Below are 26,788 nucleotides of genomic sequence, written 5' to 3'. Positions count from 1 at the left end.
CTAAAGTAGCGTCTGTGGTAGAATCTTTGGAATTAAGTTTTGTCACAGTTTCAGGGCTTGCTTCATGTGAGCCAATAACTTGGATATCGTGTGCCCTGCTGTAATTTGTGGAAGATAAACCACCGTCGTAACTTGGGTATCTGTTTGGGCGGTTCGTGGTCCTTAAAGTTGAACTCGGATTTGTTCCTAATGACGATATTTCATCGGAACTGACAGAGGGAATTACGCGGAAGTCGAACACATTGGAAGTGCCTTTTCGCAAAAACTTAATCGTTTCATTGAATAATTTTCGGTTTGGTGGAACGGTGGGGCTATTGTAAGGCTTAGTAACAGGACGTAAACTTTTATATAATCCCATGTTGTTATCATTTGATGAATTATTAAGAATAAGTTTTGTATGAAAGGTTGTCTCTGGAGAAACGTTTCTTATAATATGCGAATTATTTGTTTTCAGTTTGAAATCGAACTCGGTCGTGCCAGTTGGAAATCCTTCTGTAACGGAATTATGAGAACTGCTTTTGTGATTAAAGTTTGGCAAAATGGAGCTGGTTTGGAGAGAAATACTGTCGGTAGTTCCAGTTCGGAAATTAAAAACTAATTTTCTTGCTATAGTAGGGTTTTCAGAATCGAAAGTACCTGTTGAATAGCTTGTGGGAGCGTATGTGAACTTGTGTTGAACATTTGGCTTTGCTGTGCTCGTTGAAGTATTAATTCCGAACTTACTTGTATGATTTCTTCGCCCGAAAACTTTATTCGCTAATTGCAAAGCATTTATCACTTTTGCATGAGAATTCGCAGAATAAACTTTCACATTTTGTTGACCAAACATATTCAGCGAATCTGAAGCTGGTAGGGGAGTTGAAGTCAATTCAGCACTATTTACATTGCTCCTTAAGGTAGTTGAAGAGGGAGCGTATGTTGTTGTCAGGTCAACATCTGTTGTGGAGAATGGCGTTGTATCTTCAAAGGCGAATATATGTTGTGGACCTCTAAAATATTGTTTGAGTAATTTAAGTTTTGATGTTACTGTAGCTGAGATTTCGGAAGAAACGTCTTCCTCTTGATTTCTATAAATTGTCTTATCTAGATTTTGTAGCTGCTTTTCGACGTTTCCATAGTTACTCCAAGTAGCATTTAGTAATGGTACACTCGTTGTGTAAAGGTTAGACGTTTCATCGAGTGTTGAAACAATTGTTGGGTTCTGTGTTGGAACAACTGTGTAATCTTTTGCCTTTTGAATAAACGCGTGACTGCTTCTTGTAGGGGAAGGAGCATATCTTACGCCATGATTCCACTGAGGAGACCTAGTAGTTTGCAAGTTATTTTGGATACTTATTGAAGTAGAAAACCCGCTAATTTGCCTATACTTTTGATTTTGGTACAAATTTGATTTTCGAGTGCTTAAGTTTGATTCGTTTGGTGTGGTTTTTGCTTCCGTCACTTTCGGCATTTCAGTTGTGTAAAAGTTAAAACCAATAACAGTAGTTGCTCTTTGTAACTGTTTAGCTACTGCTTCCTGTGGAGAAAGTGTAGTTGTCAAATCTAAATTGGAGGTGACAGTGGAATAACGACGAAACGGTGGGGGTGAACTACTGGTGTAATGTCGAGGAGAAAAGTTTTCATTAGAGCTTTGATTACTGCTGTTGGAAGGCTTGCTCACCGTTTTATTGATTTGAGGAGCTCCGCCAAAGCTGTTTGGCATTTTTGTTGTTTTTCGCAAGCTATTAAAAGTTAATTCTGATTTTTTGGAAAACTCGTCGCTCAAAGATACTGGAGGAATAGATTCATGATAGTTATTGGTCCTTTCCTTATTAAATACACTTCTAGGTGGAATTGGCTGTACTTCTTGCTTCGGTAGCGTTCGGGATAAAAATTCTCTTATTTGCTCTAAATCTTCGTCGTAGGTTTCTTCCTCGTCATGGATATTTTTGTTATAGTGTTGCAGATATGTTTTCGCGGGTGTGATGTTCCCTTTTGGAGATGATTCCGTAGTTGTTACAAATGGTATGTCGTCATTCGAATCCTCCAGGGAAATTTTACTATGGAAGTTTGAATCAGAGCTTTCCAAATGATCTTGGTTAAAATTTTCTTGCTTCTGGGAAAGATTGCTATCATTAGAATCTACATTCAAGTCAATTTCAGATTGTGGATTTTTGGAATGCGAGTTATTGTCACCCAATGAATACCTTTGAGCTCCTACATCGTCAGCTTTGTTACCCAGTGGTCTGTTCTCATTAAATTGTAGGGTATTTCGAAAGCCATTACTTTTATAAACATCACTGTTTCGAACTGGTTCAGAATCTGCGTTTGATACATAAGACGGTGCCATTTTAGCTGAAGGCGCGAATGGTGAAACAGAAGCTTGTTCCTTTGAGTATTGACTTGGTCTCGTTAATAAAGGCTTGAAATTATTCATGAAGATCTCAGGCCGTTTGTTTTCTGGAATGGCATAGGGTTGCATAAGAGGCCCCAAACTTAGTTCTGCTGGTAATTTGAGGGCTGATTGCGACAATCTTGATGATGGATTTAAGTATATTTCCGGATGCATTGTCTTTAATCCACTTAACCCTTGAAGTTGAGGTTTAGATATATAAACAACAGCAGGCGATCTCTCGCGCAGATCTGTGTTTGCACTTGCCGCTACTGGTATATGATGATAAACTTCAACGACTCTATTTTTTTGCCCAGGACGGTTCAACGCTGTTGGTTGAAACTTGTTATGTGAAGCTGACTCAATAAGTTCCATAATGTTGGGACGCTGCTGGGGGACTCCAAACTGCTTCACAGGATGAGTAGCAGACGTTCTCGGAACATTAAAAGAGTTCTGTACCTTTGAATTCAAAACTTGAGGTTTCATATAATTTTGCCTCAATGCGAAATCAGCCTGCAACGGAATCCTTGGAACGTTTGGATTGATCTGCGTTTCACTAGCTGTAGGTACTTGACTAAGGGAAGCTTGTGGTCTAAGAGTCATTACTTTTCCTGGTAGGCGAAGTGGACCTCGAAGCATTGTTGTCGGCCTTGGATGATGTTGCTGATAGATTGGATGGTTTTCAATCGCAGCTTTGTCGATTTCATGTAAAGCTGGATTTATAATTGAAGTACCCAGTACTGAAAAAGCAGGACGGTATTGTTGGTTTCTCATTAACCCTGGACTAGAACCTTGTGCAGCCATTTTGGTGTTCATCAAGGATCTTAGTGGTATGTGCCTTTGAAGTTGCGGAGACGTCAGCATCGGTATTCGAGACTGCTGATAATTTCTCATACGATGAGTCATCAGTTCCCGCGTTTGACGCTGCTTCAGATTTTCTGCTTTCTGTGAAAGGACACTACTTGGAGATTCAAGTAATGACTGTATGTTTTGTATGAAGGTGTTCCTTGGTAGAAGTTGCATTGAAGGCCCCGTTGCACTTATATAATGCAACCTGGGAATGGGATAGTTTCTAAGTGCATCTGCAACTAGGCAGAAACCTATCCATAAACAAAGAGTTGTGATAGGTTTCTCCATTTTTTGTGATACTTTGGTAAAAGTGCTTAAAAATGTTTCAGAGTGTGAAACTGGAAGTACTATCAAAGCAATTCAGTGCTGATATACATAGTCCATGATTTTCCTACACGAAAGAAAAGATACAATGAGTATGTAAAATCATGTAATGAAAGCATCGTTCATCAAAAATACATGGTTGAAAAAAAAAAGCACGAAAAAATGATTGAACTTGAAAAATAAAACTCCAGTTATCCCCTTGGTACAACAAGAAAAGTTTTTTATTTTAACCAATGCATTTTCTTATCTGACAAAATAAATTTTAAATGTTTAAAGATTAAAGTGAAGGAGGACATGCTTGAGAAATTTCAAAATTATTTTAATAGAAAGCATCTAAATTATAACAGAATATTTCTAACTAAAATGTTCAAATTATATTTGAATTTTTTTCGCTGGTATTGCAAGAAAAAAAAAGTTTTGGTAGCAAGCAGTATTATGTCGAATTCTAGTGTCAAGCTACATTTAATGTATGGTTTTGTCCTTTGATTTTCAATAAATTTGATCAACTTGTCACATTCCCCACCCCATTTAAAACTAAAGGGTATAAGTTATTTTTGTATTTGATAATGAGCACATCAGTGGGTATTGAGATACAAAATCGTTTATCATTTTCAAATTCCATGGTTTTAAAGTATTTTTTGATTAAAGAAATTTAACATCGATTTATTTTTCATTAAAGATGGCCTGCACATTACCTAGTTGTAAAACAAGAAGTTGAACAACAGGTACACACACTTCACTTTTTAATTTCACATGACGTGTTTCAAGTTTGATTAAGAAAATACTGGTTGTAACTCGGGGGTGTCTCCCCCTTATGAGCAAGGGTGCAGCCCATCCTAAAGACCCCCCCCCCAAAAGCAAGAGCCCCCTCAAAAATGAGAAAAATACACCTCAAAACACTCAAAAAATATACCTAAAAATTTCGATGGCGCAGCCCCCCCCCCCCTCTCCAGGTGAGCACACGTGTCTAACTAGATATTAAGCTAAATTCACTCATCCAGAAATCACCAACTACATTCCACAAGCCGCGAACCAAGGGCGCCCGGATGGGAGGTTACGGGAGTGCGCTGTGATATCCAAAAAAAACTTTTTCTTAAAATTTTGTCTGACGATTCGGCAAATTTAAGGATATAATTTCAATTTTCAAATGCACGAATGTTCCTTTTTATATGCACTTATGTGCGCATTACCGTATTTTATCGCTCGGCATAATTTCAGTATAAATTGAGAATTTCTACCCTACGTAAAATTTAAGTTCGGAGCACCCCTGCCGTAAATTACTAAAACTAAAAAAATCCTAATCAAATTGTACAGTGTTTGGTGACGCACGATAAGCTAAAAATTCGATTGGTTTTGTAAGAAGTCGATTTACTGAGTACTGTGGGCACAGCTGCTGTTTGCAGAGAATGGAATACAGTTTGGCTCTAACAAAAAGATGTCAACTATTATTGTAGTATCAACCAGAGGCGATTTTTTTTCTTTTTGCGCTTTCGAACTTATACGCCCTTTGGGAGTCAAGGTAGGCGCGTTCTTGGGGGACACAGTCCACCCCTTTTGTCAACTACTATTGCAGTGTCAATTATTCGTGCAGTGTCAACACCTGGTGGTTTTACCTTACATTAAATTAGGTTTTTCTGAAAATTATTCGATAGCTACGCTGCCGTGCTAAGCACAAAAGTCGTATCTGCACTTTTTATCAAAATTGAGTAACAGTCACCAGGTGGTTCTTTGTCACATATTTCAACTTAATAGTACAATATTTTATGGTCATTTGAGGCAGTGAGAAGTAAAGGGATGTAAGTGGCAAAATTAAAAATTTGGAGATAACCTGCACAAATGGGAGGTGACCCTCTCCTTTTCTTGGGGCAAGAGTTAGTACTTTAGCCCTGGTAGGTGCTGTTATACAGCATAATTTGAGAAAAAAATTCAATGAAAACCTACCTGGGACGTTATCTTTTTACACGTTTTGCTCAAAACTTGAAAATGTCCACTTACATCCCTTTTCTTCTCACTGCCTCATTTGTAAATGATTTTTTTTTTTTGATTTTTTGAAAAAGTGGCATCTGAATCAAATACATGGAGGCGCACACAATTTTAAACGGCAATTTCGCCGCTGTAGATACGACTTTTGTGCTTATCATGGCAGTACGTTGCGGCCATCGCTATAAATCACAGGAAGAAGAGTGACGAAAAAACGCCCGCCACAAATTCAGCACTCTCCAGAATGGGGTTGCTTCCTTCAGTCGAAAACACTACTTTTAGTCACTGAAATTGATAGAATAAGCAAAATAAATAACATGGACCCAGAAAATACTTTCATTTTCCCAACAGTTATTTTTTAATTAATTGTTTTAAATGTCCGATTTTTCAAACAAGGCAAGCTCTTGATGACGTCACAAATGATGCTCTTTGGTGCATCTTTCTACTGCGTTTCCATGTTATGATAATTAAGAAGCGAATTAAAATTGCGCTCTACGCTCGCTATCAACCATATCGTTGACATCACATGTAAGTAAAGAAGCGAATTAAATATTTTGCTCTGTGAATGGCAACACTGAATGGCATTTCATCATTTATGATGTCATCGGCGAAAAGTGTAAACAATAAAGCGCATCGGTTAAAGTATTTTTTTAAAAATATTAAACTTAAACAAATTATTTAAAAATGGTCAGATCCTAAGTTTTTAAGCACGCTCTTTCAGAAAAAAAATACTTTTAAAACTTTGGAAACGACCCCATTGAATAAATCGCTTTGATTAAATGTTCATTCCATCACAAATATACGATTGAAATCATGGGCGACCTAATTTCAAGGCACGACAAACACCCCGAAGATTCGGCGAGGATTGCGATCATCTTGCTCATCCCTTCTTGTACGCAGCTAATAAGCAACTTCCTGTTTCGGGTGAGTGCTCCAAAGGTTTGCCGGTGGGCCCTCGGATTGTGACTCCCCGATCGGAACTCGGAGGGATCAACGGATCCTGAGCGTTTAGCGCTCTGTTAACGGAATCCGTTAGCCAGGCGCTGTCCCACTGATCGACTGACGAGATCGGATCAGAGTTAGGTGTCAACCGTGGTGACGATATATCATCGACTGTCACCTGCTCCACTGACTATCATGGACAGACAGAAAGTGAGCAGTTGCTTTCGCGATAAGTGAAGCTGAAAACAGTTTTTGTTTCTGATGCTTTAGGATACATTCATACTTGGCAACTTTTCCTATAATTTCTTTATTTTTAACTGTCCTTGGTCCTCATTGGGGATTCTATAATGACAGACGGCTCAGGTTCAACTATCACATTGAACAAGTTATCAAAATGGCCAATGTCAAAGTGGGCTATTTATACGCTCTCCTTAATAAAAATAACTCACTGAACACTAAAAGCAGACTACTACTTTACACCACGATCATTCGCTCTGCTCTCATATACAGTATCCCCTGCTGGGGATATGCTGCTGCTAGTAACATCAAAAAATTCAAATTCTCCAAAATAAAATACTCAGGAGAATTTTTAGAGCTCCATGGTTCGTCTCCAATAAAACCCTGCATAAGGACTCGGGGATATCTTACATCAAAAACTATATTGTTGACACCACCACAAACTTCTTCACCAAACTTGGTTATCACGATAACCCACTGATCTTCGATCAAATCTTCTTCACATTTAATTCTGGTGGCAAAAATATGCCGTCGGATGCTATGTTCATCTGTTGATGATTCTTGTTTGCTTAGGTTTTGCCTAAGCTTCTTTTCATTCTCGGCACTGATAGGACTAGGCCTATCAGTTTTCTTTCCACTTGTACATTCGATGTAAATACTTGTATATACTCAGTTCTTATCATATTCCAGATTATTCAATTCTCCTGTCATTTCAATTATGTAATCCCTGTAAATATGTATATAGTGTGACCCTGAAAAGATTCCTTTTTTTTTCTACTCCATCCCCCCCCCCCTCACACCATTTCAAATCAACTCCTTCATGACTTTCCCTCATACAGGGTAAAAGAGCCCCGCTCTGGCCCATATAAATTCCTATCTGTATCTGTATTGGGGATTCTAGAAGATACCAGGGTTGCGGAGTCGGAGTAGTTGTCTTTTTTTTTTTTTTTTTCGAGAGAGGGGGTAAAGGAGTCTAAGTCGGAAGTCGAAGGTTTAAAATTCCCTGAGTCGGAGCCAGTCATGGAGTCAGTCATTTTCCTTCTGAATCTGCAACTCTGCCGGTGCTTACGGAGTCAAGGAGCCATTGTGCACCAATGTGCCAGTTCACATGACGTTTTTCTACCTCGCATTTTCTCGCTCCGGCTCTGCAAAAACCCGGATCGAAAAATTCCTCATTCACATGTGAAAAGCTGGTTTATCCCAGAGAGCGGATTTACCCAGCATCCTTTGCGCAAATCCTGAATGGAGGAAGTAAACCGTCACAGTTGGCGCAGTGCATTCTGGGTAACAACCCGGCTTTTCTCCTACCCCCAAGCAGGAGGAAAAAAATTCCAGCATTTCCCTAGCAAATAACCGGCTTGCGGTCGAAAGCAGGGTTTTTCCTGGGTCGAAAAGCGTCATGTGAACGGCGCTAATGAGATGTGGTGAGATATACAGGCTCACACATAAAGGGGTAAACTGCCAGCTGGATTGACGCCCAGCAAGGGAATCTTCCCTGGCGCAATAAGCACCATCACATCCGTAGCCTTCCGCACTGTAAAAAAAATCTGTAAAATTTACGGAAAAAAACTGTCAGCCAGGACGCCAGTTTTCTTCCGTTTATTTTACAGAAATCTTCCGTATTTTTATTATTTATTCAAGCTGATTTATTATTTTATGAAGATTAAAAAATGAAACTATACTTTTATAAATACATTTCAATATTTACTACTACGAAACACATGTATACAAAGCTAAATTTCCGAATATGCCTCTGTAACAGATGACAAAAAAACATAATAATAAAATATTGATTAGGATGCAATGAAATGGAAGTTGCAAACGATTTAAGACTTACTCGCTTTAAATAAATATAAGATCAAAAAACTCGAGCACGAGAACCAAAATCCAAACAGGCGGGCGAAATTTCGAAGATAAACAAAGTACGCGGTGAGGCGATGGTAACAGTTAACGCTTATAACCGGTTACAGATTCAAAAAAACAGAGAAATCCTGTATTTTATTACGAACAGTTTTTTTCTGTAAAAAATACGGATAACTTCTTCAAAATTTACAGTTTTTTTTAAACGTCGGTCTGAATCGTCAGTTGCGTAGACTTCCGACCGCAGATCCCAGCCATGCGGGGAGCTCGCTACGCGAATCCGGACGGTAAAACCTAAGGCGCATCGCTAAGTGGTGGGGTGATGTGGAGAAAAGTGCTTCGGGGCCATTCATTAATTACGTAAAGGTCACGACGGGAGGAGTTGGAAAAATCTCTACATACCCTTACTTCAGGGGGGGGGGTCAAACCCATGTAATTTTCCAAGTCGGTATTTTATATTATAAATCGCTAGGTCAAGTGGATTGGCAGGGATCATAGTTCATTTGCGTCTGGAAGGTAAAAAACGTACTAGGATGAGCTGTTTTTTACTTGTTGGACTGTTTTAATGTATATTTTAAGGCTTGGCAAAACTGGAAGGGGACTTACACACGGTTGCATTGGAGGGCACAATGGTGCCCCGAGCTTTAACGTTTGGGAAGGGGCCGAAGGGAACTCCAAATTTTGCCGAACGTTAAAATATGGGTATGCACACATAGTTACATCTAACGAAAAGTGACACTCGGTCATTGAAAAATTACAAATTATGTCTCCAAATTTTCCGAACTGTCAGGCAAAATTTTCCGAATGAGGATATTTTCGGGAGGTCCCAGTGACCTCCCATGGAGCGCCCCTTGGAGAGTGGAAGGCGTATACTTTTCTGGCATGCTTCAAAAGATAGCGTATTCTCTCAGTTTTTTAAATGAATTTGATTTTGCATATTTATGATTATTTGAAAATAGTAATGTAACAAAATTCCGTACATCAATGACAGGGTTGAGAAGCGTTCGATGATAGCAATTTCTATCATGTTCATTCGGTTGTCATCGTTTGACCATTAGCACTTGCTGGAAACTGCGCTTCTGCCTAAATGAGAAAAGGACGACGACGAGTGGCCGTGCTAATTTTCATAATCATATTTCTTTTGTGTGCTATAAAAAAAATCCTGAAAGTTTCATGAATTTTTATACCAAACTCGGAATATAAATATGGGATCTCCTGGCATACACAATACTAAGAAATAACCTTTTTGCGTTACTGAAGAGCACGAAATTATTTTATACTTTACTGAAAATTTAACTGCTTGCAGCGACAATAAAATAAATTAAAATTTGTTGTGAACAGTAATAACACTTCCGAAAAAAAAAAACTTTTTTCAATTCAAAAAGGTTTGTGTCAAACGATAGGAGAGTAGTAGGGATTCCTAGGGAAGCACAGAAGTTAAATTTTTGAAAGGGTGGAAACACAATGTGCCGGATAGAGCTCCAAATTTTGCCGAATGATGATAATGCTGCCAAATAGAGCTCCAAATTTTGTCGAATAATGATAATTTTGCTGAATCGTCAGAAAAAACTTGCCGAGTGATAATAATTTTGCCGAATAAAATTCCAATTTTTTTTCAAATAATGATAATTTTTCCGAATCGACAGGTAAAATTTGTAGAATAAAGAAATTTTGGAAGGTCACTGTGACCTCCCATCGCCCCTACGGATTCCTGTGATAGGTACTCTCCCGAAAGTGGTCATTTGCATAAGATGTAGAGAAAAGACTGACTTAAGTAAAAGAAAACTAAATACAGTTTTGAAATCGTCATGCCTATTTTACTTTAAAACAGCTCACGCATCTAAAACACAACAGAAATTTCGTTAAACATTGTTTCCCGTGTGTAGTTAGGCCTTTTAATCACATCGAATCTAATTCAGCACTCGTGTGTAACATTACACAGAGTTCGCGGATTTTTTTTTTTTTTTTTTTTTTTGAATACAGTTCTCCTGGAAACTTCCAATCCAGCTCTTTTAGTTTTACTACGCTCATTTACGTTCTAATAGTTCCACAGCGTCAAAAAATAATGAGCGATTTACTAAAGTTTCTCTCTACTCCTTGTTTCCTTTCTTCCTTTAACACGAAACAGTTCGGTATCTGATCAGCCACGGTCTCGTTTCCCATTAATCATCGCAATGATGCAAAAAAATACAACCAATTGTGAAGAGTCATTTTATGTAATTTCCCTTTCGAGTCGCTTGTTGACTGCAGGTTCAGAAACAGCATGGGGTTCTATGCGCAACACTGAATTTCATTTAGTAGCTATGCATAGTGATGCCGGGGGGGGGGGGATATTGATGGTGTCCAATGTCCAATAGCGTCACTATGCGAGGGGGCGAGAGGGGCGGTTCGCCCCGGATGACACCCAACTGCGACATCTAAAGTGGATTTTAGAGTTTATAAAAAATATAGATATTTTAATTCTGAAATTTCCCTCAATGCATCTTAAATTACAGGGTGGCGACAGAAACTGAAAAAAAGTTATTTGACTTTTTCCTCATTTCCCTGATTAAGTTCATCAAATTTCCCTGATTTTTGTTACCAATGATAATGGCTTCCAGGGTTCATACACAATTCCAATGAAAAAATTCCATGACTTTTCCTAGACTTTCTCATGACTTCATGAAAAGGTTCATGACCTTGTTAAACGGAGAGAATGGTAGTATTTAATGTCAAACCTGCCATTTTTTTCGGAAGTGGGCATTAGCAAAACTTTTACATGAATCCCACTACCTCATCAAAGCACTTACTTGACTAAAAAAATATCAATGCACACTGCAGAAACTAATAAACTATTCTTATTTGTCTTTATCATGTAAACTTCAGTTAAGTAAAAATATAGTGAATGCAATATACTGATGTTTAAATGTCTAATAATTATTTAATAAATAGGGCAAAATAGTAATGAATGGGACAAAAGTGGAATGATTTATTACTAAGGTTTCAATCGTAAATTTACTTCAAAAAAAAAAAAATGCCGTTTGGTGTCAACAGTGCTTCTAATCACCCATGTAACTTGACAGTATTTTCATTCATTGAAGTAAAGTCATGTTTATCAGTAAATTCATTTTTCTAAACCAGATATTGCAGCTGGGCATAAGGATCAATTTTGCGAGCTGCACGTTGAGCACTACTGTTTGACTTTTAGAATTTCCCTATTTGTATGTTCTATCGTCTGACTAGAGTCTTCATTTTCTAAAGCTTTCAACAAATTAAGATAAGCTCTGACAATTACAAGTGGTTGAAATAAACTCGGATGCAATTAAATTACAGTTTTTAAGTGGGCGTGGTAAAAGCAAGAACATGCTAAATCTACTACTACAGAATATAATATATAAGTTCTAAAAATAATGGCGAATTCAAAATTAGGGATGTTTCAGCAGTAAAATCACATTACAAAAAAAGGCGGGCGAGTGTTAGAGAAGCGGATGCAATAGGATCCCTAAACTCAGATTCGTTTTTGAGATTGTTCAATTTTCGAGTATTAATAGCTTTTACATGCAATTTGCAATACGGTTGAATCACTCAAAATTTTAATTCTCTACATTCTTTATTACTGCCCAGGACATTTTTCGATGACTTAAAATAAATTTCCATGACTTTTAATGAAAATATTAATTTTCCATGACTTTTCCAGGTCTGAATTTTTTTTTTCCATGACTTTCCAGGATTTCCATGACCTGTACGAACCCTGGGCTTCCTTACTTTGCCTTACTTGAAAACCATTGTATTTTAAATAAAATGCAATGTTTAAAACGTTTTAAGCTCTTAAGTAAAAATATATTTTGAAAAGATGCTCCTTTTTTCAATGAAAATAGTACATTAAATTATCTACAGGGAAATATTGTAGGAAATCTAAAACAAATACTCTTTACTTCCAGTAACCAGTTAACATAAGAATTTTAAGAAATTATTACTAACACTCTTAAAGAAATATCTAATCACGATAAAACTAAAAAGTTTATATGTAAATAATTTTGAACTAAATTTTCAAGCAGCGTAATTATTGCTGCAAGAATAACAAGTAATAGTGAAAGTATAGAAGTAATGTAGTTTTATTTATGTAAATAAGAGACATATTTATGTAAAACAAATTGAAACCTTATGACGACAAGTCATATTGAGCTATTCTCTAATCAAGAACTTAGGTTTTAATGAATGAATACAGCATTTTAACTATTAAAAAACAATAAAAATATTTACGTATGTACACAAGGTAACTTAATTTCAAATGATTTCCTAATTTGTCGGGGAATAGATCTTAGATTACTTTTGTCAACAACCTCATTGAAATGCAAAAAACAATCAATTAATTTCAAAATATATATGTATATATAACTTGGTTTTAAAATAAGAGAATTTTAAAGTCTGAAAAAGAAAAAAAAACCTTCGTATGATCTGAAGCAACATCGAATAATACGATGTCGAAAAACAAAGCTGATTTTCATTTAACGTTTAATTTTAGCAATTAAATTAAAAACACAAAGAAGTAATAACTTTTAAGCTTTTATCTGTATTAATTTAAAAAACAAAGATTTTTTCTTGAAATCATGATTATACAGTACGCTAATTACTTCAAGACAATGAGTAAAAGTAATGGAGCTTAGACACTAATGACGGTTTCCTCTTCGTTTATTTTAAGTAGCATGGAACGCGAAAAAGGTAAATTCGAGCAACGTAGGGGAAAAAAAAAACTTTACAGACACAGAAGGAATCATAGGAAGTTCGTCCTGTGTTTAATACTTGCAAGTTAAGATTCAATACTTTGACGTGGAGAAAAAAAAGATGCACAAATATGCCGCAGTGTGTAATCGCACCTCATTAATTTTACTTTTTTCTAAACAGAAAATTGGCAGAAGATGTGTAGGAAATTAAGGTACTTAATTTTGCAAAGCAAAAAAAAAAAAAAATTTTTTTTTTCATTATTTAATCAATTTTCCCTGAATTTTTGTTATTTTTTCAAAATTCCTTAATATTTTCCCGATTTTTTCTTGATTAATAAAGTTCCCTGACTTTAATCTCCCTGATCTGTTGCCTCCCCGAATTATATTTAATATTACAAATTTTAACGAAAACAGAACGCAATATTGCGGGGAGGAGCGGTGAAAATTTTACACGAAATGCGTTTGTAATTCATTTGACTTTTAATTTGAACTTCTGATATTCGTTAAACTGCAAAAATAATAAAGATGAATTGTTTGAATTGACCGATCTTCGTGTTCACATAAGATGTTAAAAGTCTTTTTTTTTTTCGGGGGGGGGGGGGGCGGACAGCAAATTTTCACCTCAAGTGAAAGTTGAGATAGAAACGGAGTTGATGGTGTCACCTGATGAAAACGATCAAAGTATAAGAAGCGAATAAGCATGAAGTATGGATTTTAGAAGCAACATATTTAAACAAAAATTCAACTGTACATAAATCATGCAGTATCCAACTACATTTCTATCAATCGATCAAGAGTCAAAAACAAATGTTGAAGAAAGCATCTAAATAAACGGTTAATAAACAAGTATTGATAAATGAAGAAAAGCCAATACATAATTAAACGAAATTTGCTTTCTCTTCAAACACCACCCAGTACCCCCACTTCCCACAGGCTTATTACTGAGCATGTAAGGAACCACAAGTGTCAAGTCTGGAAACATTTTTTACATCTTTATTTTTACGCTCTTTCGAAATTTGAATTCCTAAGGATTTTAGCTGATAAAAAGCATGCGGAATGCATTTTTGAAGGGGAAAACATTGCTCATTAAAACACAGCAAAGAAAAAAATTCAGAAAGAAGAAAATCAACTCATCAAAGAAATCCAACTTCAGCATCGTTTTATTTCAAGGTGGTTTGAAATTTTTTTGAGGGGGCGGTGTTTAAAGTTTTTTAAGCCCCCCCCCCTTCAGCTGTGCCACTTGCTATGCATTGTTTTAACTAAAAAAGAAGTGTTAACGTGTTCCTTGATTTCATCAAGCAATCAAGTGTAAGGATACCATGTGATGAAAGTGTAAAGATACCATTTTTATTTCAAAATGTTTGCAACTCCAGACATAGAGTGTATAAAAGTGAAAGCGTAAAACTAACAGTTCCAAATTTTAAACTTAACATAATTTCAGATTCGATAGCTTTCGAAAACGATAATTATCATAAATCGTTAACAGATCATTATCGATATGTTATGGATGAATTTACACCCGTGATAAAATCTATCGCACGAATAATCACAGCATTAAACGCGATTACAGATCGTTTATGTTAACAGAAAAAGGTAGCCCATAGGGCTGGTGTATTTATGCATTCATGAGTTTAACTTGACACGAAAAGAACGAATTGTTATGCAGAAGAGGGGATTGTAAAATGCTCCTCGAAATAGATATCATCATCTTCCTTCGCATAACCGGAACCCGAGAGAATTATGATGTGGAATATTTCCTGAAATTAAGCATAAATGCCGTATTCAAACTTTTAAGAACTGGTTTGAGTTGTAGAAATGTTTCATATATGAAGTTTTTTTTTTTTTTTTTTTTTACATTACGGGAAAAAATGCATGTTAATCGGAAGGTAAAGCATCAGTGATGATTTGAAATGCGCCTTAAGTAGTAGAACGATACCAGAATAAGTTATCTCAGAGTTAAGCTATTCCACGTATTACAATAAACAAATAAACAAAGAGCTTGTGTCAGAAAGAATGTTCTAATTTTGGGCCAAAAGGTGTTTTGATGGAAACATACACAAACAATGAAACTAATTTTAAAAACTCATAAATTACGAAAGTTTCATCAATTGTAAAACAAATCAAAGTATGAAAAACAACGTTAAAATTGCAGACACGCGCTCTGGAGTTGCAGTAAAACTTTTTCTCACTCCAAGAAACATCCACCATTGTTCGGGGGTATGTATTTTTATTTTGTTCTAACTATAATGGGAGGTTTGAGGGGCAGTTGCCGTTGTTCTAATATGTAGAGTTTTTACTACTGAGCGAAATATTCTTGAAGCATAAGTTAAAAAAGGCTTCCTTTTTTCTGCGGTGCGTTCACGTACTTGTTAACATCTTCAAGAATTAATCCTAAGTCATAAGCCACATTAAGAATTGACTTTTTAATAGTACTGCGCAACAAAAAAAATAATAATAATTAATTTGAATTTTGACATCTTGAATTCAAATTATGTTTTTCGCAATCACGAGTGTGTGTATGTAGGCGTGTGTGTTTGTGTGTACGGGTTATGTGTATGTGTGTGTATGAATGTGTGTGGGGGGGTATGTGTATGTGTGTGTAGGCATATGTGTTTGTGTCTGTGTGCATGCATGAATGTGTGGGTGGTTGTGTATGTGTGTGTGTGTGTGTGTGTGTGGGTGTCTGTATGTATGCGTGTAAGTGTTTGTATGTGTGCATGTGTGTGTATGTGTTTGTGTGTGTATGTGTGTTTGTGTGTGTGTATGTGCGCGTGTGTGTGTGTAGTTGTGTATGTATGCGCGTGTGTGTGTAGGACATGGATGCAACCTGGAGACGGCTTTCGCTATAGGAGCAGCATCGTGAGGAGCCAGCCGGTCCACGGTGATGGTGCGGAGGGTGGCGGTGGGAAAAATCAGCGTAACGCCAAAAACAGTCAAATGAGAACAATAAGCAATCGTGATTGCTCAAAAAAAAAAAAAAAAACTTCAAAATCCTCTGACATAATTCTTGCTGATTCTTGTGTAAAATGACCCCCTGAATCCAAATACGACCTCCGTTTCCCCTCATTACGTTCCTCTTTTTGAGGACGGCGCGCTTAATTTTTGTTTGAAACATAAATGAAAAAAATTGAAAACAAACCCCTAGAAAAAGAAAAAAAGATCGTTTTTGATGATTTAAAAAATATTTTAGCGGGGAATACCTCCATGAGTCTTCCAACTTGCTCCAAATGTTCATGCTTTTGAACTTTGCACCTCTCTTGCCTCTCAGAAGAGGGTTAATATCTAATAGAATAAATAATAATCCCTTTCCCTCAAAATAAAAATAATAGCTATAAAACTGTCGGAACTCAAAAAAAAAAAAAAAAATTGAATTTTGACTTCTTGAATTCAGTGTTTCGCAATCACGAGTGTGTGTATGTGTGTGTGTGTGTGTTTGTGTATGTAGGCGTGTGTGTTTATGTGTGTGGGGGGGGGGTTGTGTGTAGGTGGGTATGTGGATGTGTTTAGGCATGTGTGTTTGTGTCTGTGTGCAGGTATGAGTGTGTGGGTAGTTGTGTGTGTGAGTGTTTGTGTGTGTGGGGAGGGGGAATGTGTGTGTGTGTAGCATATGTGTTTGTGTCTGTGTGCAGGTATGAGTGTGTGGGTAGTTGTTTGTGTATGTGTTTGTGTATGTGTGTAGGCGTATGTATGTGTGTGTATATGTTTGGGTGTGTGTATTTGCGTGTATGCATGTGTGTAAGTGTAGGATATGGACGCAACCTGGAGAGGGTTTTCGCTAGAGGAGCAGCATCGTGAGGAGCCGGTCGACGGTGGTGCTGCAGAGGGTGCTGGAGGGAAAATAAAATCATAGGACATCAAAACAGTCAAATAAAAGCAATAAGCAATCGAGATTGCTCAAAAAAAAAAAAAAAAAAACATTGGGATGCACCGTTTTCAAAAAAGTGGGACGCGATGGGGAAAAACTGTGGTCATATTTAGACTCAGGCACTCAGGGGGTCATTTTACATGAGAATTAGCAAGAATCCTGTCAGAAGCGTTTGAAGTTATTTTTTGCCACGCTGTGTAGTTATTTAGCTTTTGTTTTATTTATTGCACTATTTTTGAACTATCCGCTATAGTCTGATTTACATGGAAATACTGATAATTGAATAAAAATCACGTAATTAACCCAGAAGTAATATTCTCTCCCCTTTTCATGTTTTTGAGTATGTCAGGAAACCTGAACGTTGCACGCATAATTTTATTTTCTCCGGAGTGGCATTCTTCCCAAAAGGTTGTCCACCCCTGATCTAGAACGTCTCGGATAACATTCAGGAAATTAGCAAAAGTGTTCGAACGAATTCAAATTTGCAAGGCAATGGTGTGTTTATCATAACTTATCTCAAAAACAGTTGAATTTCTAACTACAGTAGAGCCTTGTTTATCCGAAACTCTTTTGACCGAAATCAGTTTCATTGATTTTTTTTTTTTCGAAATAAGTTAGCAATATCATCTTAAGGCAGGGTTTGAAAAAACCCTTTTAAAAAAAAGCCCAATCCATCTGGGTTTTTGAGCAAATTCCCAGACTTTTTCGGGTTTTTGATGAAAACATTTAGTTTTTTCGGGTTGGGGAGACTGGGGATATTTGATCCCCACTTTAGTTTTCATTTGTTTTCTCTGCCGCAAATTATCAGTTTTTTTTTTTTTTTTAAATTTTAAAGTACGTGAACAAAGGTAATTTTTCCCTCTCTCTGACAGTATTTTTTTAGTTGAAACTAAACAGATATTGTTTTGGTATAGTATTTTTTTTTTCAAAAATTTCATAAAGGGATCATGTATCCCCCACATGAAGGGATACATGATCCCTTCATGGGGGATACTTGATCCCACTGAGAAAATACATAGACTTTTCATTAGATCGGCAATTTATTTTTGGACTTTAGTTTTCTACATAATGTTTCTAAAAAATAACACCATTTCTAATTTTCTTTATTAGATTATAATAATGTGAACACAAAATAACATAGTTTCAAATTTCACTAGACATTTGTAAAAAAAATGTATACAACTTTCATAAACTTATGGTGCTTTTGATCAGTTACTTATTATCCAATACAGTCGTGAACAAAAAAAAAAAAACTATATTTTATTTTTAAAAAAAATTAACAATTTTTTAAAGTAGCGCAATGAAACTAAAATTACAACAAATAAAAAAAAATAGGATGACAAGCCCGAAAATTATCTTATTTGCAAACATCTTGTCTTGCAATAATAAAATTAAGAGTTCTATCAATTGAATTAAGTTTTAAAAAGAGGGAAGAAAAATGTAAGTGTCAATGTACTTATATAAAAAAAAAGCCTATCTTATATGTTTACAAAACCTGAAAACTCAAATGCAACCAATTCGTTTGTTGTAGTTCTTACAGTTCAGCTCAACCCATCTAGATGCATGCAACTTAACACATTCATTCTCAGTTACTAAAGTTTGTCCATTTTTCAGGAAAAATAGATTGATTAAGCATGTTACCTTTTCGCTTTAGAGAAAACTTATTTCAAACTCTAGTTTTGAAGATTACCCCAGACATACACACATACATACAGAAGCAGCCATTTATGTATAAAGATGAGGATACAATTTCTAAGAAAGCAATAAATGTCATGCTTGCTCCAGAGAAGCCTTGATTCAAAATTTTCGTTATGATTACTTTCAATATTGCTGTTGTAAGGCAACGAATTTTCGTAACAATGGGTCTTATATTTAATCATTTATGGGGAAATTACATGATATTTACTGTTTTCCATCATAACGTTTTTAAATTAAATTTTTTAGGAATAAATTATAGCCTAAGTTGCTCCCTGATAATGTGGCTATCTATGGTGAAAAAATGATTAAAATCGGTCCAGTAGTTTTGAAGATTATCCGGATATACATACATACATACAGAAGTAGTCATTTTGAAATTCATTCGTACTTTTAACTTCTAATACTTTATACATTGCAAAGAATGGAAAGTGGCAATTTCTGGACTAGGTATTGAAAAAAATATACTGCAGTGAGAAAATAAAAGACAATATCTGCAAATTTGTCATTTTTTTCATTTCTGCCATTTATTTTCTATAGTACTTTAGCTTTGTTGTACAAGCTTACTTATTTGGTTTCCACTGAAAATAAAGAACGAAAAAAAGAAAGAAAAAATAATTTGAATTTTGTCATCTTGAATTCAAATTATGTTTTTCGCGATCGCGAGTGTGTGTGTGTGTATGTAGGTATGTGTGTTTGTGTGTGGGGGGTATGCGTTTGTGTGTAGGGAGGTATATGTATGTGTGTAAGCATGTGTGTTGTGCAGGCATGAGAGTGTGGGTAGTTGTATGAATGTGTGTGGGAGGGGGTATGTATGTGTGTGGTGTGTAGGCATATGTGTTTGTGTCTTTGTGCAGGCAGGAGAGTGTGGGTAGTTGTGTGTATGTGAGTGTGTAGGTGTGTGTGTGTGTGTGTATGTGTTTTTGTATGTGTATAGGTGTATGTATGTGTGTGTATGTGTTTGTTTGTATATGTGTGTAGGTGCGTGTATGCATGCGTGTAAGTGTAGGATATTGACGAAACCTGGAGACGGTTTTCGCTAGAGGAGCAGCATCGTGAGGAGCCGGTCGACGGTGATGCTACGGAGGGTGGCGGTGAGAAAATAAAATCATAGGACATCAAAACAGTCAAATGAAAGCAATAAGCAATCGTGATTGCTCAAAAAAAGAAAAAGAAAAAAAAAGCCGTCAAATACCAGCATTTCCTTACAGGTAATATAGAATCCAATATGCGTTTCTTCAAATATCTCAAACACTCATTTCTTTTCCCACGGCCGTAAAAAAAGTTGATCTCTGAAGTAAATGTTTTCTATACGCAGCGAATTCTTTTAAAAAAATTAAAAAAAAAAATTTTCCGAGAAAGTAGGTTTTTCAAATTGGGCCCCCGAAAACCCACGCGGTTTTTTCGGATTAAGCCCGGTTTGGCGAACCCTGCGTTAAGGTCACTGAAGGGTTCCATGGCCGCAAGTCCTGCTCCGGACACAGAGTTTTCCGTACATTTCTATCTCATTCTTGTTCTTCACCACACCCTTCAGTAAATTTCGGGAACATTGTAAATAATTCTAGCTTTTGAAATTCTTTTAAGTTCAAAAGCGACTGTATTGGAAGGTAAAGTTTTGTTTCATTAAGTTTTTTTTTTTTTTTAACTGTGTAAGTTCAAATTAACTGTATTATTAATGACACAATAAAGTTTACTGCATAGTTACCGAATTCCTTATGAATTAAAGCTAAATATCTCTTTCGGAGGCTAAAGTACGTATAAAATGCTTAATAAAACTTACATTACATTCGGGGGGGGGGGATCATAGGAGGCCACGGGAGGTCGCTATAACCAAACAAAATTTTCCTTGTTCGAAAAATTTTGTCTGACGATTCGGCCAAATTGTAGAGTTCCAATAGGAAAATTTATCATCATTCGGCAAAATTTGGAGTTCCATCCGGCAAATTGAGAATTTTCGCCCCCCCCCCTCCAAATTTAAGTTCAGAGTGCTCCTTGCATTTTCTAATTTCTGTAGCATTTGTTAAGCATATTTATTTTTTATAACTAAAGTAATATCTACACACTTAGTAATTGTTTTGTAGTTGTGTACGTGTAAAAATCTTGAGGTTTCTGTAGTCTACCTTGAATCACCTCTTTTATCCGAATTTTTCGATTTACTGAAGGAGGTTCGGTCCCAACCAGCTCGGTTAATCGAGCTTTTACTGTAAAGTGAAATAAAATGCTCAGCCCTTAAAGCTGGAACAAGTCTACAGTGACTTTATGTAAAACCACGTAGATTCAGTAAACCCTCATTATTCGCGTCCTATTAAACCGAACTTAATTTAATCCGAACAGCACCTTAGATGTACATACTGTACAAATAAAAGGCGAGTTAGCGCAGTTATGTATGTTTGTTGGCCGTATTTTGCATTTTTGTAGTTGTCTATTATGCAGCTTTATATTTTATTCCCTTGCAATCAAAATACAATTTTTACTTTGCACACTAGTTTGTTTATCTACCTAAGCTTATTTTTTGCGATAGTTTATTTAATCCACACCTTCATTAATGGGGTTGTTTCCTTCAGTCAAAAGTATTACTTTTAGTCACTGAAATTGATAGAATAAGAAAATAATAATAATAATAATAATAATAATAATAACATGGAGCAAGAAAAAAACTTTTATTTTCCCAACGCTTGATTTTTAATTTTTTTTTTTTTAAGTGTCCGATTTTTAAAACAAAGCGTGGTCTTTATGACGTCACAAGTGATGAACTTTGGATCACTGAATGTTAATGTTTGCTGTCTACCGCGTTTCCAGCTTATGATAATTCAGTAGCGAATGAAATATTATGCTCTAAGCTTGCTATCAACCATATCGTTGCCAGTACATGTGAGTATAAAGAAGCAAATTAAATATTGCGCTCTGCGCTAATGGCATCAGTGAATGGCATTTCATCACTTGTGATGTCATGTGCAGAAGCGAAAAAAAAGCGCTCCGATTAAAATATTTTTTTAAAAATATTATACTTAGTCAAATTATTTTAAAAAAAATAGTCAGATCTTATGTTTTTCAGCATGTTCTTTCAGAAAAAAAAACACTTTAAAATTTCGGAAACGACTCCATTCTGGCGACTTGGATCCTCTATTAGCCCGGATTAATAGGATTTGACGGTATTTTTGATTATTTTTTTTAATAACAAACTAACTTTTTATAACTGTGTGACAAAACGGGATTCAAGAAGATTGTATACAAAGTATACATGGAAATATTTGATTCATAAAAATATGCTAAATTCCAAAAAAAGCAATAAACATAAAAATGCTAAAACCTAAAGCTGGGATTTTTCTGACTCTACGTTTATTGACAAGTGAAGAAGTAGCTTTAAAAATATGCTTTTTTCACAACTGAAACACATTTCCATCAGCTTTCACACCACCGACGAATCTTCAAAGTACAGACAACATAAAAAATTCATGAGAATATGGAAATTTCAGCTGATTCGGTAGGTTTCTGAGATTGCACAGAGGTTTGTTTCCAAAAGTTTGTTTACCCGAGTTAGTTGCTATAAGAGTTCTCTTTCTTTCTTTCTTTCTTTCTTTTTTTTTTTTTTTTTTGTACGAAGGCACTTTAAAAACGAAGAAATAACCTATATGTAAAATCCTCTAAACTCTATTGAAAAACTACTCATGATTGTTTACTGTCGTGGTTCTCTACCTTTTCCAAGCCACTTACCCCCCCCCCCTTTTTTTCTATATCATTAATTGTGTAGGTACCCAGCAAAAATATTTTATTTTTATTAGTTAACGTATGAAGTGGTTTTTTTAAATGGGGAGCTCAAAAACACGAGTATAAAATTTCCAAAGCTATTTGTGTGCTCAACATTGATAATAATAATTATTATTATTGTTATGAATTTATTTTTTTTTAAACCTAAAAGAGCAATATAGCGATAGCTAGCAGAAAATATCAGTCAGAGTATTTTAAAATTTAGGAAGCACCAAATTTGTAGAACCAAACAATGAAGCAAGCAAATTCGGAAAAGAATCTAAGGAACATTAAAACTGCTAGAAATGGAAACCAAAGGTTTAAAGGAAACAAACCTGCGCCCAACCGGGAGGCAGAACTTAAATTAAGCCTAAGTGCCATAAAATATTTCCGAAGTTTGTAAAAAATTTTAAACAAGATCACTGTAAAAAAATGTCTAATTTTTGATATTATAAACCTTTGATGTGTAAGTTTGGAATTGTAAACACTGTAGAAACATATAAACAATGAAAAATAATAGTAATTATAAAGTTAATTTTTCTGATAAAGTTAACAATCTGGTTTCAAAGTTGAACTTCAATCAAGCATAAATTTGTGGATTTTGGGCATTTGAAACTTTTTAAATAGTACAGGTTTTTGAAGCTTTCTTTGATTGAAGTCAAGTCATCAGTTTACAAGCGTTTTAAGATTGTTTTGAAATTTTATATTTGTTCGAAATCGTTTTTAAATTTGAGTATACAAAATTGCAATATAAAAAGCAGAGCATCGATAATTTTAAGCTATTTTCTCTTTATGCGCAGTACACTTATATTGCAATAAAAGTGCATGCCGGTTTGTTTAAATAATAATAACGATAAAAATAGGTAACAGGTAAACATGTTTGAAATTTTAAAATGTTCCCGCTTGAATGAATTTCAAAATAAAAAAACTTACAAATAAATATTTAAAAACGGTTTTGTAGTTCTAAAAACTATTTCTATAAGCTTAGTTCGCTCTAAAAAGCATTTTATTTCGTAAGTACCGTAATACCCCGCATTATCCGGCATGACGCGAAATTCGGGGGTCACCAGATTTTCAATAACACTTGCCAGCTCCTTTCTGCCATGCCCGAAAAACCGAGATGATACAATATATATATATATATATATATATATATATATATATATATATATATATATATATATATATATATATATATATATATATATATATATATATATATATATATATATATATATATATATATATATATATATATATATATATATATATATATATATATGTGTGTGTGTGTGTGTGTGTGTGTGTGTGTGTGTGTGTGTGTGTGTGTGTGTGTGTGTTCGGTTTAAAAATGAATTTAAATTCTATACGTACCTTATTGGTATTGGTAAAGCGTTTAATTTTGTAAAAATATTTGCTATGAATGTCATTTGTTATTTTAACAAGAAAAATATTGTTTAAAAACAAATAAGTTTATAAAAATTAAATTAAAACTAAGTAAGCAAACATTTAAACAGTAATTTACCGCCCCTAAACTAGTGCTAAAGAATTTACCATAGCTATTGAATAAATAAAAATTAAACATACCTCTCTAAAAGGAACCTAAAATAATTTATTTTAAAAAAAATGAACAAATTGCAGTAACGATGATTGCTTCTGAATTGATTACTTTATTGGCATACCATTAAATCCATTGATAATGATCTACCATAAATAACAAGCACATATTATATGCAATACACTTTTTTTTGAACGGAGGTTACTTTCTGGGTTTATTCATTTTTCCCTTACAGTGGTTTGCGAATTACCTTAATATATTTTGTTTTAATAAAAATAAAACCTTGGTCAAAAATTCATTTATTTGTAAGTAAATTTTAATCTCCCTAATGACTCTCTTTGACACTATTTTCCCCAGTCAACATGTGTTTCATTTTTCAATAAGATTTTGAAGAGCAAATTTCCAACAATATGATTGCAAACTTATCTTTTGCAAGCTTTCTTATCAATTGAAATTTTTTAAATGGATTTGAGCACCGAAACGTCATTTACAAAATTTCGTTTTCACTTTGGAAATAAATAAATAAATAAAAAATAACTCCGACAGCAGAAACTGCGTGACACTGCGATGTGCGTTGCAGACTTTTGAGCAAGTCTGCCGACTATTTCTTAGTTGGGGGAGAAAAAAAGCTAAAACTTTTAAGGAAAAAAGCTGAACTTCTGAGAACGAAGATTTGTATTGTATTTTCTCCGATATAATCCACAGGTAGCGTGTACTTGTCAAAGCCGTGTTCAAAGGGAAAGTTTTATTGGCTAAACCCCTCCCACTGAAAGAAAAAGGAAGAAACAGATGAATAGTTAAATAATTTTCCAAAATGTATTAAAAGTTTAAATTAATTTTAGAGTTAATGCACTTAATAGTGTTTACCCTCTTTAATATTTTCCAGTCGTTAACAGTTTTCCCATCGTTAGGGCTCCATAGCACCTTCACTGCTTAATGTTTGAAAACATTAACGATTAATCTGGTAAAGCATTAGTCTGGCAATGCCAAGCATGCAGGGAAAAACTATTTAAAGGGAGTGTTAGGTAGTGGTACTACAGCCCACCAAAAAAAAAAAAATTTTTTTTGAATTTTGACTTCTTAAACTCAAATTATGTTTTTCGCAATCACGCGTGTGTTTGTGTATGTACGCTTGTGTGTCTGTGTGCAGGCATGAGTGTGTGTGTGTGTATAGGTGTGTGTATGTATGCGTGTCGCGTGGGTTTTTCTGTGCGCATGCATGAGTATGTGTATGTACGCGTGTATTTGTGTCTGTGTGTGTGTATGTGTAGGGATGTGTATGTATGCGTGTGCGTGTAGGATATGGACGCAACCTGGAGACGGTTTTCGCTAGAGGAACAGCATCGGGAGGGGCCGGGACGGTGCTGCTGCAGACGAAAGCGGGGTGAAAATAAAATCATAGAAACATCAAAACCATCAAATGAGAACAATAAGCAATGTGATTGCTCAAAAAGAGAGAGAGACAGACGGTGCAAATGGTTACTTTGCTTACTATTAGGGATTTATTTTTTTTCGTGATCAAAAAAGGAAAAATTTCTGCGTTTCGGGAAAAGATATAACTTTAAATCCCTTCCCTGGGATACATCTTTGGTGTTGGATGAATTTGTCGTTTGACATATAAGAAGAATGTTTCTATGCGAAACAGCAATTGTTAGGTAGAAAATTGCTATTTTCATTGAATACACGCTTAAAATTGTTATATGAGGGAAAAGAGAGAGTGGGAGAGAGAAAGAAAAGAAAAGAAGGGCCAAAAAATGGCATTAGGTGGCATAAAAGGAATATTTGAGAACTTTTTTCCACATTTTACAAAATGTTGAACAGTACAAAAGAAGATTATTAAAAAAACCACACATACACACACACACACACACGAACTAAATTATCGGCCTAAAATGAAAGTCAACACGTTTAGTTGGTTTTATTTCGACTGTATAAGTTTTTGAGGGAGGAAAATTTGAACCCCTTTTGTTTTGAAATCCTAGACACGGGCCTGGTACTTGTAGTTTTTAAGTTTAGCAACTTATTTTAAGTATTTCTCGAAGCCGATTTCGACTTTACAATTGATCTAATATCGGATTATCCCGTAGGCTATTTTTGGATTTTTAATCCCACGTCGCAGACTCCTGAAAAAAATTCTGCTGCCGGGATAGTAACTAGTACATTTGAAACATAACAAAATATGCAAAAAGAAAACTAATCAGAATCGAGTACATTCACTAATAAACAAAAACAAACAAGCGTTCAACAAACCGATCCATCTTCTGATTACTTTCCCCATGTGCTTCCTTTTTCAACAAGATATGAGACTGACTTACCGGTGTGTGGATGAATGCAATTATCAATTCCTTCGCCACAAGTTCCTACTGTCTTGATCGTTCGCGTTCAGAACACTGGAGGAGATAACGGTGTGCGAGCATCACTAGAAGATCCCGCTAACCCAGATACGCACACGACAGGTGTCGGAGGGAGGAGTGATCATAAGGAAAGATTTAGTTGAACCCCAGCATCTTTCCGATGGCGGTGAGTGGGTGAAATTGTGTTTTTGTCGATGAGTTTGCATAAAAAAGAAGTGTTGCCTGGATCATTTCGCGCCATTTCGCTGTTGGTCAATGTCTTAAGTGTCCTAATATGGAGAGGATTTTGAAGAAGATATTTTG

The 26,788-nt window shown here is 35.4% G+C and overlaps 1 protein-coding gene across 1 annotated transcript; it reads right to left on the bottom strand.

The window, feature by feature from the left end:
* Positions 1-1,660: 1,660 nt before the first annotated feature.
* On the bottom strand, positions 1,661-26,537 carry LOC129233866 (uncharacterized; the record flags this gene model as incomplete). Its single annotated transcript, XM_054867797.1, has 2 exons — positions 26,447-26,537; positions 1,661-3,611 (listed from the first exon to the last, which is right to left on the bottom strand). A coding segment is annotated over exon 2 (1,848 nt), but the record flags the coding sequence as incomplete, so codon positions are not given.
* Between the last annotated feature and the right edge of the window lie 251 nt (positions 26,538-26,788).

This window comes from Uloborus diversus, unplaced genomic scaffold, assembly GCF_026930045.1.
Source record: "Uloborus diversus isolate 005 unplaced genomic scaffold, Udiv.v.3.1 scaffold_753, whole genome shotgun sequence".
Taxonomy (NCBI): domain Eukaryota; kingdom Metazoa; phylum Arthropoda; class Arachnida; order Araneae; family Uloboridae; genus Uloborus; species Uloborus diversus.
This window is presented reverse-complemented; position numbering and strand designations above follow the sequence as displayed.